The following is an 18,290-nucleotide window of genomic DNA, read 5'->3' as shown; positions in this document are numbered from 1 at the left end:
TCCTGAACATCTGGGAGGAAGCTCTGTATGTGCGATTTGAGTCATAAACATTTCCAAGATTTGAGTCATTTTCATTAATGTTCATTTACCAAATTTCCTCCGTCTGTGTTGCCCCACTGACTCCGCATTCAGCCCTTAATGTCTCCTGCTGCAGTAAACCAGGTTCAGCCGTCCGTCAGGGGAGTTTAGGCGTAATTTTTCAGGCTAATCTCCTCTGCTTGTGGACGGCAATCCATCACCAAACCCAACTGGGCCAACGCTGAGCTAGGAGGCGAGGAGCCTTCCCACAGGGGAGCTGGAAACCTGTTTGACACTGGCACCTGTGACGACATCTCCGATGAGTGTGAAGGCCTGTCATTTGTCTGTGCAGGGATGTCATGATACTGTCATCTCCGCACAAACACTGTTAGTATGATGGTCACTTCCTCCTACTGGTTGGTGGAGCAGTTACTCACACTGTAACAGACAGTGACGCCTATTTTCACTCTCTTATCGCTGGTTTTTATGGAAGCCCAGAGCAGCCAAGCTTGAATTTTATTAAAAATCACTAATTAAAGGAGCAATTCGCCCCTGGAAAAAGCCACTGTCAGTCAAAGCTGTTCTCTGTAATCGATAGAAATAATAATATTTGAAATTGTCGCCATAGCTGTGGAGAAAGTTGTACAAACAGTTTGTGGTTTCGCCCATTCTACATTCCTACAACACCCAGCATGCATTGCGCCCCTTCCTCTGAAAGGAACGGCCCAGTGAGAGACACTGGAGTGAAATACGACTGTTTTTGCTGCAGGCAATGGCTCAGAGCGGTACAGAATCCGGAATTCAATGAGAACATACCGGTGGATCACCTAAAAAATCTTCAGGTCTGCAGTCTACATTTCAAACCTGACGATTTTGAACGAGACATGACATCGGAGGCGGGCGTCCTAGATTGAGGAAGTGTAGTTTAGCAAGCTCCCTGGCCTCCGCAAGATGACATGCTTTACGTAGTCTTGCGGAGGTTTTCCAGGGCCCATTGGAGAAGCAGATAGCGTCCTCCAAAGGCACAGAGCCAAGTTGCATGTTTTCCCTTACATAATGGCATTAGCTCCCCATAATAGCATGATAGGACTGAGGTTGAAAATCGGCGAACTGGCCCTTTAATTATTCTTATTTTGTCTCAGGATAACAAGCGTGTTTTCTCAAATAATGAGATGATAAAGCTGTATTTAGAGAAAACAAAAGGTTTCCTTTTAACATAATTACTCGAAGGCCGATGATTTGTAGGGATAATGAATGTCATGTTGGCTAACAAGGCGTCTTGAAGACTGTGGGAGCTGATAGAAGTTGAAAATGTCAGATCAAGGAGTACCCACTATTGTGGGCTACTTCAGTCACTGTTGTAGTAAAGCTGTGTCTTATCTCCACCTGCCACAAACACAAACTCGCATGCATTCACACACTTGCAGACATACTGTACATATAGGAGAGAAAGAGACAGAGAGACCCCAGTGAGTCCCGTCAGGCTGCCAGGAGTAATCTGCCATCAGAGTCGTCACTCTGCCTTTCACTAATTGGATAATGTGGTGCAGAGGAGGCACTCAGCGAGCCGGGGGATTCCCCTCATCACACCGGCTGCTGGGAGAGTCGTGATGCAAAGAGTCTCTTTACGGAGACGTCCACCATTTGGACATACGAGATAAAGCAGTGATGGGAGTGGATACAATAGTAGTAATGGTTTGTGTAGTCAGGGTTGTGGTGGTACCTGCAGCGCTGGAATATAACTCAGTAAATGTACTAAAGTGCAGTACTTACTTTGGGGTAATTTTACTTTAATGTTTCCATTCTTTGTGAAATATTATACTTTTTTTCTCTGCAACACTTGCCTGACTCTTCTTGCATAAAAACATAAGGTATGCTTTATGGTATGGTAGTGTACACATTGACAACTACAATAAAAGCAGTGATATGACACACAGAAAAAAACATTTGCATAAGTTCTCTTAATGTTTTTTTAACATCATGCAGACAATATTTTATGTACTTTTTTCATGTTTTAAATTAAAGTTATAATCTAGAAGATTTTCATTTAAATAAATGTCTGTTAAAACACTACCCAAATGCCGAATGAGGTACCACAATGGTGATTGAGCCTATGGCCCACTGATGAAAGCCTTTGCATTTGCAGTATTAAGGACCGGGTGTCTGGTTCGACTTTTGCGGAAAAAACCACAAGCGGCGCCCAGTTAGTGACGCGTTTTCCATCACCCAGCAGTGGTTGGTCTGCCAGAGAGGGTAGGCGAGGTAAGCGGCTGCTTTTCCGGTCTCTGCAAGTGTTGCGAGTAAACAGTAATCTACTATGGCTGAACAAACAAAGAAAATATCTGTGACTACAGATACAACTTCTAAAATGAGTGAAAATTGATTCAGATGAAGGCAGTCTAAAGGAAAGCGACTGTCAGCGAGGAAAATCAACCGTTTCAGCCAGAGCCAAACGTTGGCGTCACACATGCGACACTCTCTGGATATCTGGGAAGTGTGTTCCCGCAATTAGCGTTTATCGCCATAGGTGTTGCCCAAGAGAACGAAACTTAGATCTTAGAGATTATAACTTTAAGGAGGTCATTATAATGGAGTATTTTAAACCATGGTGTTTTTACTCTGCTGTAGGTAAAGGTATTTCTTGCACCACTCGTACTTATAAAAGTAGATATAGTTTAAATTGGATCAGTTATAGTAGAGGCAGAGCAGAGCTTTGTGTAAAACTACAATCAAGTAAAAAAACCTGTAAGAAGTGCCAGTTAAAGATTATTGGCTCTAGTAATAAAACGTATTATTAGGGGTTCTTGTTATGTAATATTTATTATTTAATGCAGAATTTGTGGCAGACTTGGTGCATTGGTGTTTGAGTTTTTGAGTACTCCATAGATATAGTGCTGTACTCTGATGAGGTTGTGGGACTAAGGATGTTTTTTTATTTCATGTGGTTGTTTACCTTGTCAAAACATTTTGCCTACATTACCCACAATGCAAAACAAAGACAGATCTTTATTTGAGAATAGGATGTTTTGCTATAGTAGCAGCTAACACACCTTATTCTCAAGCCTCAAACAGAAATGGTTACCTCTCTTCAGATTTTTCTAAAATTTAGTCTTCAAAGCTAACTGTCACTGACTCATGACATCACCTGAGGCAGTTTATCAGACCTTACACAGCTCCCTCTGGAGGCCCAAGGCTTTATACCACGACATACAACTTTTTTCCACGTGCAATCCCAAAGACCTGTAAGCAGACTTTGATATGTAGAATATGTGGAGTTTCCCTTAAGGCCTGTGAAATTACCTAGTTTTGGGTGCCAAGTCTTGTAAAGTTACTGGGTCAGAAAACAGTTCAGAGTTTCACTGTTTAACTGAATATGAGGCCTATGCTACATACATTTATCTTTAATCAAATTTCCACAAACTAGCAGTTGCAGTAGGAGTGGTAGCGCAGGGAGACAGTAGAGATATCACTGAAGTCAAATGACAAAAAGAAGCCATCACATTCGTGTTTTCGGTCCTCTGTGTCATCCTGCGTGCAGAGGTTAGTCGGCCTGTTGCTCGTCTATAGGAACGTTTTCTTCCGTACATTCCATCAACATAATAACGCTGATGTTTCCTCCATCAGCTTCCTCTTCCTGCAGGGATCTGTCTCCAATCACTGCTGTCAATTAGACCAGCTCCTTCTCCCATGGACTTCTGCCTAATCTACTTTCTCTCTGGACTGATCACATTAAGGTTCAGATGGTGCCATCATGGTTAAGAGGAGGCAGGGAGAGGAGGAGAAAGAGGGGGTCATCTGCTGACTGGGAGGAGATATCAGAGACCCAGATAGGCCAGAGATGATGTTGTTACGATGTTGTGTTGTTTTTTTTCTTCTAGAAAATACTCTTTGAAATACTTTTTAATATATGTCTCATCATGTCTAACTTTACTTTTGAGCTTTTCTAATATTATTTGTATAGCAGTAAAAAAAAGTCTTGTTAACCCTTTCAAGTTGATGGCCTGTGGTGAGCACAAAATGTTAAATCGTATTGTCCCACTATATTCAAACATGGATTTTGCTGTAAAGAATCTACAGACTACAGACAGGTGTATCTTTAACCCAGCAGCACACAATCAGTACTCACTAGGTGGGCACCCAATACAAGAGATACCAAATCAGTATCTGACTAAATATGAAACCTATTGTTATTCAGTGCCATAACTCATGAACAGAAGGGGTGATTAATGGTCAAAGTGGTTTTCCAGGACACAGTGAAATGACCTTTGACCTTTGACCTTTTGGTAAAAAATGTCCATTTAAACTTAAAAACCAATGACTGTATGGGATGCACCGATACCACTTACATTTGGTACTTGCCGATACCGAGTATAGATATGAGTACTTTATAATATACAGTTCTCATAATCACTTTAAAAGCATGTTTCATTATCATCAGATGTTTCTCACTTTCTGACTGTAACAAAGTAAATAGACATAATGATGCAACTGCAACTGTTGCTGACATTTTAACACTCAACTTTGCTTGTCTGCCTACCTGCTTAACTAACTAGCTGTAAAGTGGTATTCAGGTGTGGTACTCGTCGTAGTTTTACGAGTACGAGAACTTAAGCTCTGAAACCGCCCAATTCATCCCTAACTGTAAAAATAGATGTACGACGTTTCTCCATCTGCTCTCATTGTACAAAATTGATGCCAAAATATCCCTGTGACAGGCGCTGCCATCTTACGATGGTGACGTCATTTGGAGCCAGAGTTGCACAGTAGAGATCGGCGGGTGGAGGCCACTTCTGCTAACCAAAACACACACTTAACTTACCAAAAAACCCATCAAGGATCCCACACGCCGGCGTATTTTTCTTTTCTTTTTAAAAAAAAAATAATTGTTTGGGCTTTTAATGCCTTTATTTCAGAGAGAGGACAGTGGATAGTGCCGGAAATGGGGGAAGAGAGAGTGGGAACTACACGCGGCAAAGGGCCGAGGGTGGTAGTTGAACCCTGGGCCGCCGCATTGCGGACTCTCTCTCCGTTCCTCCTCTACTCTGCTAATTCAGAACAGATTGGCTGCAGGAGCCATATTTGTCAACAGAGCTGTCAGTCATCCTTTTGACAGCATCAAATAACTAATCAAAAATAATGTGTGTTCTGATTTTATAGTTTGACTCATGTCCCATCTGATAACATGGAGGAGACGGGCTTTATGACCTATACTGCAGCCAGTCAGCAGAGGGCGCTAGAGAGGTTTTGGCTTCACTTTTAGGGAGCTGTCATGTTGTCCATCTTTTTATACAGTCTATGTTATAAATAGATATATTTAATCGGTGCAAAATGTTTATCATAATTGGCACATTCATTCTTGAGTCATACCCAAAAACATTTTTCTTGACTTCATAGTGACCGTGATCTTTGACCTATGACTCGGGAAATCTTATTAGTTCGTCCTTTTTGTCCTACAGGTGTTCCATAGATTTCATATCAAGTCATTCAACCATTGCACAAATTGATGTCTTTTGTATCTGTTTAATTAACCCCCACTATCACCTCCTTCCTGCCTGTTTTTCCTTCTCACCCACAGAAGCTCAGCAGTCTCTCCTTTCTCCTCTCTGTAGGTCACGTCATCTTTGTCTCTCTAGTGATCTGAGCTAAATGGTCCACACTCATTTAGATGGATGGATTGATGGATGGATGGACGGACGAAGGATGGGTGAATGGATGAGACGCCTGCCAACGTCACGACTAATTCACTGTGCCATTCCAGAGCAGCAAATCAGACTCATCAGGGACACTGTGGGTGGATTCAGAAACACTCCAGTCCTGTGTGACGCTGGTTTTGAAAAAGCCAAGCACAACCACAAATAGAAACATAAAAGTGTCAGTATCTTCTAAACACCCCCTAAAATGTTATTGAATGGGTCTAAAGAGTGGTAATCTGCAGGATCCTTGTGTTTTTATTCTTCAGCACCGCGCATGGTGCACAGGGCTTACTAATAAACAAATGGATAAAAATGGCTGCCGTGGGTTTGGATAACATTGTTGTGGAATTAAGTATTAGTGTCATGAGAGGACAATGCACAAGCTAAAAAAAGGATGCGTTTTAAGCTCAAAATAATGCTTGTGAACACATGTCATTCCCTCTGTGAAAGATGTTTTCAAACAGGCGTAAGGAACATTTAAAGCTGGGTCCACACGCTTAAATTGAACCTTTGGTAACCTTTGTTCTCTGAGGAAAAATTGGCATTATCATGCTGCAACATGAGGTGATGACAATGGGCCTCAGGATCTCGTCACAGTATCTCTGTGCATTCAAAATGCCATCAATAAAATGCACCTGTGTTCGTTGTCCATAACATACGCCTGCTCATACCGTAACCTGGATGGATGTCCGTTTTCTTCTTTCTCCTTGGTTTTTGATGTGTTCAGGAGCAAGTTGTTGTCCCTGCACCATGCCATCAAACGCTCCACCTGGTCCCTATAGAGAGACTCATCTCCTCCAGAGATGAGCCCCACCACGGTGGTATCATCTGCAAATCTTGGAGGTGAAGATGCTGGATGTGGAGGTTCTGGGCTGGTGTGGTTACAAGTGGTCTGCGATTGTGAGGCCAGTTGGATGTACTGCCAAATTCTCTGAAAGACCTTTAGAGACGACTTATGGTCACATTCAGTTCACGGGCAACAGCTCTGGTGGACATTCCTGCAGTCAGCATGCCGATTGCACGCTCCCTCAAAACTTGCGACATCTGTGGCATTGTGCTGTGTGATAAAACTGCTCATTTTAGAGTGGTCTTTTATTGTGGCCAGCCTAAGGCACACCTGTACAATAATCATGCTGTCTAATCAGCATCTTGATATGCCACACCTGTGAGGTGGATGGATTATCTCGGCAAAGGAGAAGTGCTCACTAACACAGATGTAGACAAATTTGTGATCAATATTTGAGAGAAATAGGCCTTTTGTGTACATAGAAAAAGTCTTAGATCTTTGAGTTCAGCTCATGAAAAATGGGAGCAAAAACAAAAGTGTTGCGTTTATATTTTTGTTGAGTGTATATTACAGACTGGACTTTTTCATCAACAGATACTCAAGATATAAATGTCGATTGGCTGATATTTGGGGTTTCAAATGGGACATAAACTGGAATCCAGTGTAAGTCTATATTGCACATTTCACACTCAATAGGTGCGGATGTTTCACGGACAACTTGAGAGATGAAAAGCTGATTAGATTTGAATTGATTACAGGTAAAGGACAGTGGTCAGTGTTACATTTTAACTGTTATTTTATACTGCTGACTTTGTTTGAGGCACTGCAGTGAACTGAAGTGGAGGACCCTCGGAACAAATTGCACTTTGAATAAACATCTCAAGAACCTTAAATGATTATCCAAAAGTTGTTGTTTGTTGGGCACTGTGAAATATCTTCTGAGTTGAGAGCAGCTCTCTTTGCGTTTAAGATTTTACATCCCAGGAACTAAAAAAAAAACTGGAGAAAAAGAGTTCAGAGATCCTGCCTGAAGGATCATCTGAGGGATTCGAAACAAAAGCTTTTCAAAGGTCAATAAATGCAACTTGTGGAAGAATGATTCCAAGGTTCTCTAAAACATGTGATGAGAAATTGGTATTTTTTAGTACAGTAAAGGATACATCAATAATTCTGACATTACTTTGGTACTGTGTAAAAGAATGCCTCGTACCATCTTTAAAAACACGTGTAAAACACGTGAGTTTAACTTGTCATCCCAACTATTTTCTACTCTGATTTCATGCAGAGTCCAGGGAAAATGATCAGATGAGTCAACGGCCTCATCCTTGGCATGTAAGTTAGTTATTCCTGATTAGTTAGAAGAAGAAGAACAAGAAACTCCACCTTAATTACTCCATAGGCCTGTTTGGCTCAGACTGTGAGCAAGACCAATGACGGAAGCAGAGACCTACTGACGTCTCAGGCCCCTGATCGAATCTGATGTCCCCTCGTGCTCCATGAGAAACATCCAGGTGTATAAAACGGGAGGAGACCTGAAGGCAGGAAGGACAGAAAGACAGCGAGAGTCAGAAGCATCACAGTGGAGATACAGCAACAGCTCGAGATCAGGACTTTGGACAGCGCAGCGGAAAGAGCGAAAACAGACAACTTTATCTCGAGCACATGTAAGATTTTCATTTACCCTGAAATCACTTTTTTTCCATTTTAGATGGTGCGTTCTGTGTGTTCTCCTTGTTGGTCTTTTTGCGTTTATTTCTTTTTGCGCGCTCCAACCTCGTTTTGGATAACTCTGAGCAGAAATGTCGAAATTTACATCAATTAAAATAGATCCTTGTCATTTCTTCATCTGATTTATATTCTACACTGGCCGCAGAATCGCAGCGTCACCATACAATGTTTAGTGCGCGTTTGTGCCCGCATTGTGCGCATTTACGCATTGGATTCCACCGAGTATTCTTTCTTTTCCTGTCAAAATTCCCCCAAAGCCCAGAGATCAATATCCTGGCTTTTCTCTTCTCTTCTCTTCTCTTCTCTTCTTTATTTTATTTTTTTTGGAAAATGAAAGTTTTTACATTTCCACAGAATTACTCCGATGACTGTTTTTGGAGTATGGCGTTGAACTCTATGAGAAAAAGGACGGTTCAGTGAGTAGAAAGTCAACACTGTTAATTTGGAACAGAATCGCAGCGTCCCCGTAGCCGAATGAGAGGTTTTGACATTGTCAGCCGTGCGTAATTACGCATCAGATGCCGCTTCTTGCTGTTGTTCTCCTCGGACAAAATTCACAATTCACTTGTGCTTTAATTAAGATCGAAATCTAAATGACTCTCTATGGCTAAACTCCGCTTCTACAGTCTCTTCTGCCTTCTACAATAACAGTTTCCTCGAACAATCGACGTGACTTCTGAGCATAATTTAAGATATTGAAAGAAACTTACTTGGTGATGAGTATACCGTCGACATACAAGTGGGAAATTATCTTGAATGCTGATTGTGTTCCGGTGGAGAATAATCCATTTCACAACCGTTTCCATCCTCAGGTGTAAAGCGATGTTACAACGAACCGGCCCCCAGCTGCTTTTCCTAATAGCCCTGTGCAGTGTGTTTTACTCCCGGACTCTGAGTCTGCCATACACATCCATGAGGTAAGAAAAATCTTTGCTCCTTATTCCACCAAAAAAACAAAAATACCCACCGCTGCATGTTTAGAACTTTTGGATCATTAATCCGGTTTGTGTCCGGACTCCTGTTCAAGTTCATTCATCGCAACACCAAACGAAAATTGGTCTATTTGTCTTTTCACGCATGTTGTCATCAAAACTGTTAGAACTAATGTGAAACGATGTCAATGGTTCTGCTATAAATGATGCCAAAGTTTGAACATCCCCGAAAATTCACTGAATATTTCTATAATTTCTAATAGACCTGTACTAATAACTTGTGGTCTTAGTTTGCTGTTCTGTAATTCTACTTCTATGTCGTCTCTATGAAAGACTTCTCAGAGTGCTTACATTTGCTGTTAAAGGCTACTTGCTTTCCATAATACCGTTTGGTATTATAACTAGCTCTTACAGGTTTTACGCATGTTCGTGTTTTTAGGGAGTTAATCAGAAATGTTTTTGATGGCAAATGTGCTGAATGAACAATCGCCTTTTCTCTGTTCCATCAATACAACAAAATGAAAACTATTCTACTTCTCCCTGTAGACCAGTAATAGTATCATTATAGCCAATACAGCGTGATAATTACTCACGGTGTATTTAACAACTACTTGATATTGTTTTTTTTGTTTGTTTTATTGCCTTATTTGGTGTTGTAATGCATGAACTATAAGCAGATTTTAACGTAAATGTCCTGTGATGCTGTGCAGACCGTCGAGACACGCAGACGGTCTGTTCACCAGCGGATACAGCAAACTGCTCGGACAGCTCTCAGCGCGGAGGTACCTGGAGTCTCTGATCGGGAAACGGGTCAGGTAGGTGGCCACCCAATCACACAGTGAAATTGTTAATTTTTAAAAAATAAGATTCTAAAGATTATTTTAAATACATTTTCGCTTTCTGTCAAGACTACAGCCTATGACAAGTCTGAAGGCTCCATCAACTGTAAGCACTATTTCTTCATAAAAAGAGGAAAACCTGACAAAGACAGGATTTATGAAGCCAACATAAACGTCCCCCTTTAAAAAGGGTGAACCCAAATCCAGAGAAAATAACAGAAACTAAACCCTCAGAGAATAGTATTGATTTGAACGTGTGGACAAGATGCAGAATAATCCAAAAAGAAAATATAAGGGCAATATGTATCTACCTTGTCCCCTAGAGCACCAAAGACACATTAAATGCCAAGCCTTTTTTTGAAGTGGACAGCTTAGCCGAAAAAACAAGGTGAGGATAAAGTGTAAATGGATTTAGAAGTCTAAAGGTCCAGCTTGTAAGATTTAAACAGAGGGGAAGGTCACCTCAAAGTATGTCTGCAACAAACTGTCAATAGGAATGTTTCTTAGCAGAGAATATCAGGACTCTTCTGACAGCAGAGTTCATGCAGAATATTCCTGTACACTCCTTTAATCATAGAATCAATTAAAATAAAATGTAATTACATCAAAGGTTTTAATAAAATAGCTACTTTTTATATAATTTCTTGTCAAAAGCACAATTGTTAAACTTTCAAACATCATGTTCACTGTTTCACATAGAGTAATGTTTGCAGTTTAACACCAAAGGACCTTATGACATTTGTAATGAAAAGGAAAAGACCGGACCTGCTTGATCATGCATTTTTTTTAATTGACTAAACATTTTAAAGGTTAATTAATGCCATAACCGGCTCAGTTAATGTTTGTTAAACAGCCGGCAGGGATTCAGTGGCACACAAAGAGAAGAAAGACATGAGTCATGAATCCTGAGCTGCTCTGACGTCGCATTCAAACCTGCTGCCCTCTGAACTGAACTGTGCTGAAACCTTCATCCTCTTCTTTTTCTTTTTTCTCTCGCGTCCAGTGACGAGCTGATGGATGAGCCAGTGAAGCGCCACTCAGACGCCATCTTTACAGACAACTACAGCCGCTTCCGCAAACAGATGGCCGTCAAGAAGTACCTCAACTCAGTCTTAACGGGAAAGAGAAGGTACGTGCTGGTCGGCCCTTCCTTCACTTGTCCTCTCATCTCTTTTTCATTCTCTTCCTGTAGCTGACAGTTATAGATGAATAACATAATGATTCATTTGATGTACTTCCGCAAGATAAATGTGAAATTGCCAGAAACTAGTTCATGTATTATGACAAGCCTTCTTATTGTCGTCTAACCTTAATCTCTTGAGCTCAGTGTTTGTTACACTGTTGAGATGTTACACTGTAAAAACATACAAATCACAGCTTAACTGGGATGCAGAGTGACATCATAAAGACATTTTAAAGCCGCACTTTCTTCCATCTTGGCACTAATTCAAAAGATGTTTCATTCAATTCTGTTCAATCTCTTTCAAACCAGGATAGAAGCAGCAATTGAAAGAAGCTGTAGCCATAACATTCACGCTGACTTCACCGCTCAATTTAGGTTACTGCTGCTTGCTGAGAGTCACATGAGCTCGGTGTAAGGAAACCAAGCTAAACAAGAAATAATCAGTAGTCTACATGATAACATGAACAAAAATCCTCATGACTTTGTGAACAGCTTTGTCTAAGCATGGAATTGTAGCTCTCAAACAGCTGACTGATGTGCAAAGCTGACGCATTTTAAACTATTTTAAGGTTTGGGAACCGAGCAAGTGCAGGTGTTTTCTGCTCCTACAAAACAATTTATATTTATAAAGACAAACTTTATCAAAGATATACCAAAGTATCAATTTCAAAACAGAATTAAACAACAATTAAAGGGTACAAGAGAAGTTCAAAACTTTAAATGTACATGTACAATGCAGGAATGAAGGCAACTCTCATATTTATATCAGGTGTTTCATTAATTAGCCATCCTGTCTCCTCTAATTGTGCTGTAGAATATTTTGAATATTTGCATGAAACGTAATGAAATGTTATCCAAACACTCACAGCCTAGAAGATCCCGGAGCCAGCGACCCGGAGGACTCCATGGACGAACCAAACGCCTTCCAGGACAGCTACAGCGACATCAACGTAGATCACCTCCTAAACAACTTTCAACTGGTACGAACAAACACACGAACGCACACAAATATTTGCACTGTAATACAACATGACTTTTGCAACAAATCCTCATCTGTCCATTTTGTCCCCTCTCCTGTTCTTTGCAGCCACTTTGAGGAGGGGCCCGCGCTCGAGTGAATACCTCAAGTCACCCTCATGAAACCGCCCATTCCAAAAACAACGCAGTATTAATCCAAAGGACATTTGAAAGTCAAATCAACCTGATGATGTGTTCTCCAGTGTGGTTATCTATTCATACACTCAATACATGTTTACACTGTATATATACACTATATATATACAGTACTAGTAGAATTCTGATCCAAAGGCTCTTCGGGTCACACCGAGCATAATGCGTGTCAATGTGGACTTTGGTAAATAAGCGTTAGAATACAACAACAGGCAACACTAAACATACATGTTCTCTTTCTAAGAACTCTGTTGTTGTTCCTTTGGCTTTCAATTGAACCATTTCCCTCCTAATAACTAATTCAGAAACAACTGTCATGTAAAGTCACAGAGATTTGTCCCTAAGCAAAAACGTGTGATCCATTGAATGTTAATAGAACAGCATTGATTTTTAGTGAACACATTGTACCTTTAGCTTTATGTGACCAATGCTATAAATGTTTGTATTGAATGGAATTCAATGGAACATTTTGCCACATTTCAATCCAAGAGAAAATGTTCAATTTAATATTTTTTGAACTTTGTTACATCAATTTTTATGTTAAACATTTGGCCAATTAAATGTCAATGGAACAGCATTAACTCTCATTGGGTCTGTTGTCACTTTTGCTTTAAGAGACCAGCGTTTGTTCCATTAACCCGAGCCTCTGTGTGATTCTAGTCTGACTCACTTTAACAAACCAGTAGCTCCATACCTGTCGATGAAGCATTGATATAATTGATTTTTAATGCAATACTTGTACCATTGACTTTCAATGAAATCACAGTTTTAAAAACATTTAATTGGTATAATTGTCATGTTTTATTACAAGATTACTGACTTACAATGGAAAAGTAAAAAGTGTCGAATGAAACAACTCTCCATTGAATTTGGGTCAAATGTATCCTGTTAACTTCAGACCTTTGGAACATAAATTAACTGAATATATTGTGTATTCACTCCTATTTATCTACTACCCTTTTGGCATTAAAGGTAATTGGAGAAATGTTTCTTAAGTTGAACATCTGCCTGACAGGAATGTGATTGATTGAACCAATGCTAACCAATACTTCCATCAACGTTCAATAGAGAACTCCAGCACCATTGGCTTCCATATGATACCCTGCCCATTAACCTTAAACAGAACCATAGATCCATATGAGTATAATAAACATTTGATCATTTCTTTTACTCCATTTGGACGATAACTTGTTCCATCACACACGGGACAGAACACTGGGACGAGTTTCAACAACATCTCAAGAGTCGTAAAAAAAATCAATGGCTCAGTCATGATCTAAGTTTTTATTGACTTGTTCAGGAGAATTCAATCGTCATCAGTTGATGAGAAAAACAAGAAGGTGGAAGGGGAACACATTTTGAATGGACGCAAATGCATATAATCACTTTATACTATTCAATCTGTAGAGCAAAGATGTTATAACTGAGCATAGACCTGCCTTTAGTGCATATAGTGATGTACACCAGTCACCAAATAAAAGATATTGTTTTATTTTTCAAAGCTGAGTCTTTTGTCTGGCTGATTGTTTGACAATGTGATTAGTTATTAATTCGTTTTTCAAAGATAATAAGAGTAAACATTTTGATGGCTTATATTCATGGAGGGAATGTTCAGTGGCTCTTTAAAGAAGAAGTTCCAATACTGATCAAACCCATCGACCGCATTTTATACATTACACATTATATACATATCTTTTTTTTTAATTGACAGAAAAGCCTTGGATGTGATCTTATAGAGGAATATGACATGTTGACAAATATAATGAGGAAGCAAGTGACCTTGACTTCTTCCCAATGGGTATCAGTTAAAACACTGGGTACGCACTGAGTGTGTCTCTCTTCCCTTTGAATGTCATAAGTATGGAAACTATAAAAAGAACGAGAAAAAAGTTTTGAATGCAAAGTTTCACCATTATCTGGTACACATCTTTTTCCTCCTTTGTTGCAGCTTTAGATACTATGTCAGCTGTAAAAAACGCATCTATATGAAGAAATTAAACAGTATGGGAACAGGGAAGAAGAAATGTGCAGCAGGAGAACAGCACAAAATCAGTATGTGACTCTGGGACTTCAGCACCATGGACAGCGACACAGCAGACAGCAGTTGTATATTTGCCTGGTTTAAACTCAGTTCCTATGAACCCTCCCTGCTTCTCATACCAACAGAGTATGTACAGCTTATTTTTTGTATGTTGTATTTGTGTTTAAGTTCTGAGAGGTAAAAAAAATAGGAATAATTAAGACATAAGAACATTATTACTAATCTTAGATGTAAACTGAATTTGAGTTTTGTAAAAAAAATTTATGTAAAAGTCTAGAGTTTTCTATATTTTTCTTATCAACAAATCTGGTGAAAGGAAAACACCATCTGTACTACACACTACTTGCAAGCGCACCAAATATGTTATGAACCACGAGTGAAAATAGTCCCCAACAAATGCATTATTTTAGAAAGCTTTCTCTATAGTCCTTCAGTCTTTAACAATGGTGATAGAGACATGTACACATTGTACGGATATAATTACAGTATCACCTTTAAAATCGATGTAACATCACACCTTTGATTCCTACATAGCCGGCCTTCACAGTTTCAGTGTAAGTAGGTCACACTGGATGCTGCTAATGGACAGTTGTGTGATATCTAAAGGTTAGAAAGCAGCCATGCTTTCAGTCATGTTGTCTTCTCACCATTAGCAGACCTCGTCATCTAGCTGTGAGTTTCCACAACTCTGTAATGGCTCCCACTGCGGGAGGAAATGTTTACCAGAGACGTGATTAAAGAAGTCGAAGTGCAAATGGACTGTTCATTTCCGCTCTGTTGTTCACATATTTTATGGCATTAGAAAAGAAAGTCATATGTTCCCTCTTTAATAGCTTTGTTGTATGTGCCGCAAGGCCAAAGAGCATTATGAGTGTCATCTCATGATGATATTAACTTATGATTGATCCCTCGTAATGCAATTTTAGGTCACAATTTTTAGATGTCTATTGACCACAACACAGATTTTTTAGACTTGACATACCTCATGACTCACATCACAAACTAATGAAATCATTTGTGTGGCAAAGTTCAGAAGTATAGCCCCACTGAATGTCCAGGAGAAGATTTCTCTGGTGTTGGAAAGGAGGATTGCCACTTACCTAATAGAAAACAACTATGTCCACACCAGTGGAAGCAAAGAGTACAGGGTGCAGGCTGTGGCGGAAGGGGCACTGGACAACATGGGAGTGTGTCGCGAGCGTTTAACTGGGCAGACATTTGTAAACCGCCACAGGCTCAACTCAGTTTTATCATAATGGCAACCTATGACGCCCTACCCTGTCCTCGCAACCTTCACCAATGGTTAAGGACAGAAGAAACCTGGGACCTCCAATCTGTTAAGTTGCAAAACTGCACTGACGGTCGGTTCAGATGGCGACACGACCAAGTGCTCAGAAAGCTGGCAGAGGTGGTGAAGAGAAGAAGGCAAGAGTCCACCAATGAGAACTCAGGAGGTAGCAAGCAGCAGATCCACCTTCTCAGGCAGAGTTGGCCTGTGGTCAATACCAATAGGAAACCAGCACCCAAGCTCCTGACACCAGGTTTAGTGTGAAGATGGAGGTGGACCTGAGCAGGCAGCTCCATTTCCCCAGGGAAATCTGCAGCACCACTGCGGCCCGTCATGGTCCTTTGGACCTCAGATGGAAAATAAGCACTGCTGGTTGAGGTTCTACCCAGTGGAGGTGGGAACAAGACACTTTGTCAGAGACTCAGTGGTGCGTCTGCTAAGAGACCTAGGGCTACAGGGAGCCAGACTACACAAGGCATCCAGGGAGACATAGGAGAAGGCAGAGAAGGCAAGCTTTTGACTCTGGCTGAGAAGGCGAGCGAGTAATTCCTGAAGAAAGTTAGCTGCAGTCAGAGTTATGCTCTTTTTCCGTATAATTAATCAGATAGCAGGGTTTCCCCGCAATGACTAAAGTATGGTGTTAACTTAGAAGGGATTGGCTCACCCTCTCCTTTGTGACTCACTTTGTTTGCATGTGTCAAAATGGCAGCGGAAATTGACTCATAAATGTCATAAGCAATGTTACCTGCAGGGCTGGACCCAAACGATCTTAAAATTAGAAAGCAGGATCTCTCACTCTGTGGATGACAGGTTTAAAGGACTGAGTCAGAATCCGCTTACATCATTATCACAGTTCACATCATAGCTGGATTTCATGTGTGCTGAAAAAACTCTGTGGCTCTGGCTGTGCCTACCCACTATGGTGTTTCGAGCTTACTGCCAACGCTCACTTGCTAACATGCTCACAGGGACAACATCCACTTGGATATGCCTAGCAGATCATTTTTAAGAGGTTTGTCATGATAGTTAAGAGTGTTAGCATGCTATGGTTTGCTAATAAGCACAAAACAAACAGTGTAGCTGAGGCTGATGGAAATTTAAAGTTGTACCAACAACTACCTTACACTGACAGTCTACCTCATGGTGGCACTTTAACACATAATGGATGGAAATTGATTGTTTGAAATTGATTGAAGTAAAACAGATATTTTGGAACTTTTGAGACAGGGGACAAGGAGAACTTGAACAGGGAGAAAAAACACACGGAAGGTGATGCTAATGAGGCACAGGTGAAACCGACCAGGGTGGGGCAGACAATAGCATAGGTGGGAAGTACAGGGCAATTGGCTTGGTGGCCTCTGGACTGGACAAGGGCAGGAGCAGGAGACCTCAGGCAGATATCATAGGGACTTTGGGCGGACGGCCCTTGGGCAGGAGAGATACACTGTATGTAGTTGGTCTAGAGGAATTTGTAGGAGCACCTCTGGAGGATAGGTAGGAGGATGATCAAGTATGCAGAGCAGCTCTGGATGTTGGATCCAGGTTGGGATCATTGCAGAAGCCCTTAGTGTAGGCGAGAACACTTCGGGGGGCCAGCAACGACTTAGGATTCCCAGCGAACCAGACAGACCCCCACCTGGAAGTCAGTAGTAGGCAGGTCAAGGCAGGGTGCAGAATGATCAGACCAGTGACAGACTGAGCAGGAGACTCTCGCCAGGAATGCTGAACATGAGGCTGTTACCAGGAGGGCTGAGCAGGAGACCAACAGCTGTGTTGCAGGACTGGAAGCAAATGGCCGGGACATTGAAAGGTGGACTTGTTGAGCCAGGGAAACAGGAAAATCCTGAAGCACAGCCACATGTGACTGCTGTAGGACCACTGTAGCTCAGAAACCTGGGGGATTGGTGCAGTTCAGGAACCAGACACGACTGCAGGTCAGGAAGAAGGGACTGCTGCAGTTTAGTAGAAACTGACTCGGGTATTGGCCGGGCTAAATACACATGGAAAGTTAGGAAAATTAGGCACAGGTAAAACCAATTGGGAAGGGGCAGACAACACAAGCGAACACACAAGGGTAGTAAGTGAAGGGTAAAAAACAAGAGGAGAGGTGAGTAAGACAAAATAAAACCAGACACATGACTAAGAAGTTGAACATGTGACCTAAGGAGCAGGATGAGACATGAAAAGGTTTGCTTTGGTTTATATGGTATATTATCCAAAAGATGGAAAGCAAAACAAAGAGAAAAGTGTTTATGTCTTATCTTGTGTGACCATTCAATTGATTGTCGCAGGGTGAGGTAGGTTTTCATTATGTATGTTTTTGTGTGAGCATTTTGGTTGTGGCTTTGTGTGTGTATATATATGTGTGTTTTGTGTTTGTGTGTGTGTGTGTGTGTGTGTGTGTCCACTCTCCAGGACATTTGTGATTACTGCCTGCTTTGTGGAGAGGCCTCACTCATTAACTCTCATCACTGCTGATCTTAATGGACCAAACAGAGTAAAAATAGACAGTCAGAGAGAGGGCAGTAGCCTTTTAACACCAGGTACTGTGTTGGTGTGTGTGTCTGTTGTGTGTGTGTGTGTGTGTGTGTGTGTGTGTGTGTGTGTGCTT

General features: G+C 41.0%; 1 protein-coding gene across 1 annotated transcript; it reads left to right on the top strand.

Moving 5' to 3' along the window:
* The first annotated feature begins 8,068 nt into the window (after nt 1–8,068).
* Nucleotides 8,069–13,809, top strand: vip (vasoactive intestinal peptide). Its single transcript, XM_069658875.1, has 6 exons — nt 8,069–8,162; nt 9,039–9,143; nt 9,869–9,973; nt 11,001–11,126; nt 12,049–12,160; nt 12,268–13,809. Coding segments are annotated over exons 1-6 (459 nt in total). The 5' UTR covers nt 8,069–8,160; the 3' UTR covers nt 12,277–13,809.
* Nucleotides 13,810–18,290: the final 4,481 nt, after the last annotated feature.

The sequence above is a fragment of the Semicossyphus pulcher genome, unplaced genomic scaffold, assembly GCF_022749685.1.
Source record: "Semicossyphus pulcher isolate SPU_LCO1_2020_fin unplaced genomic scaffold, fSemPul1.0.p SCAF_12, whole genome shotgun sequence".
Lineage (NCBI taxonomy): Eukaryota > Metazoa > Chordata > Actinopteri > Labriformes > Labridae > Semicossyphus > Semicossyphus pulcher.
The sequence above is the reverse complement of the archived record's forward strand: the minus strand, read 5'-3'. Positions and strand labels throughout refer to the sequence as shown.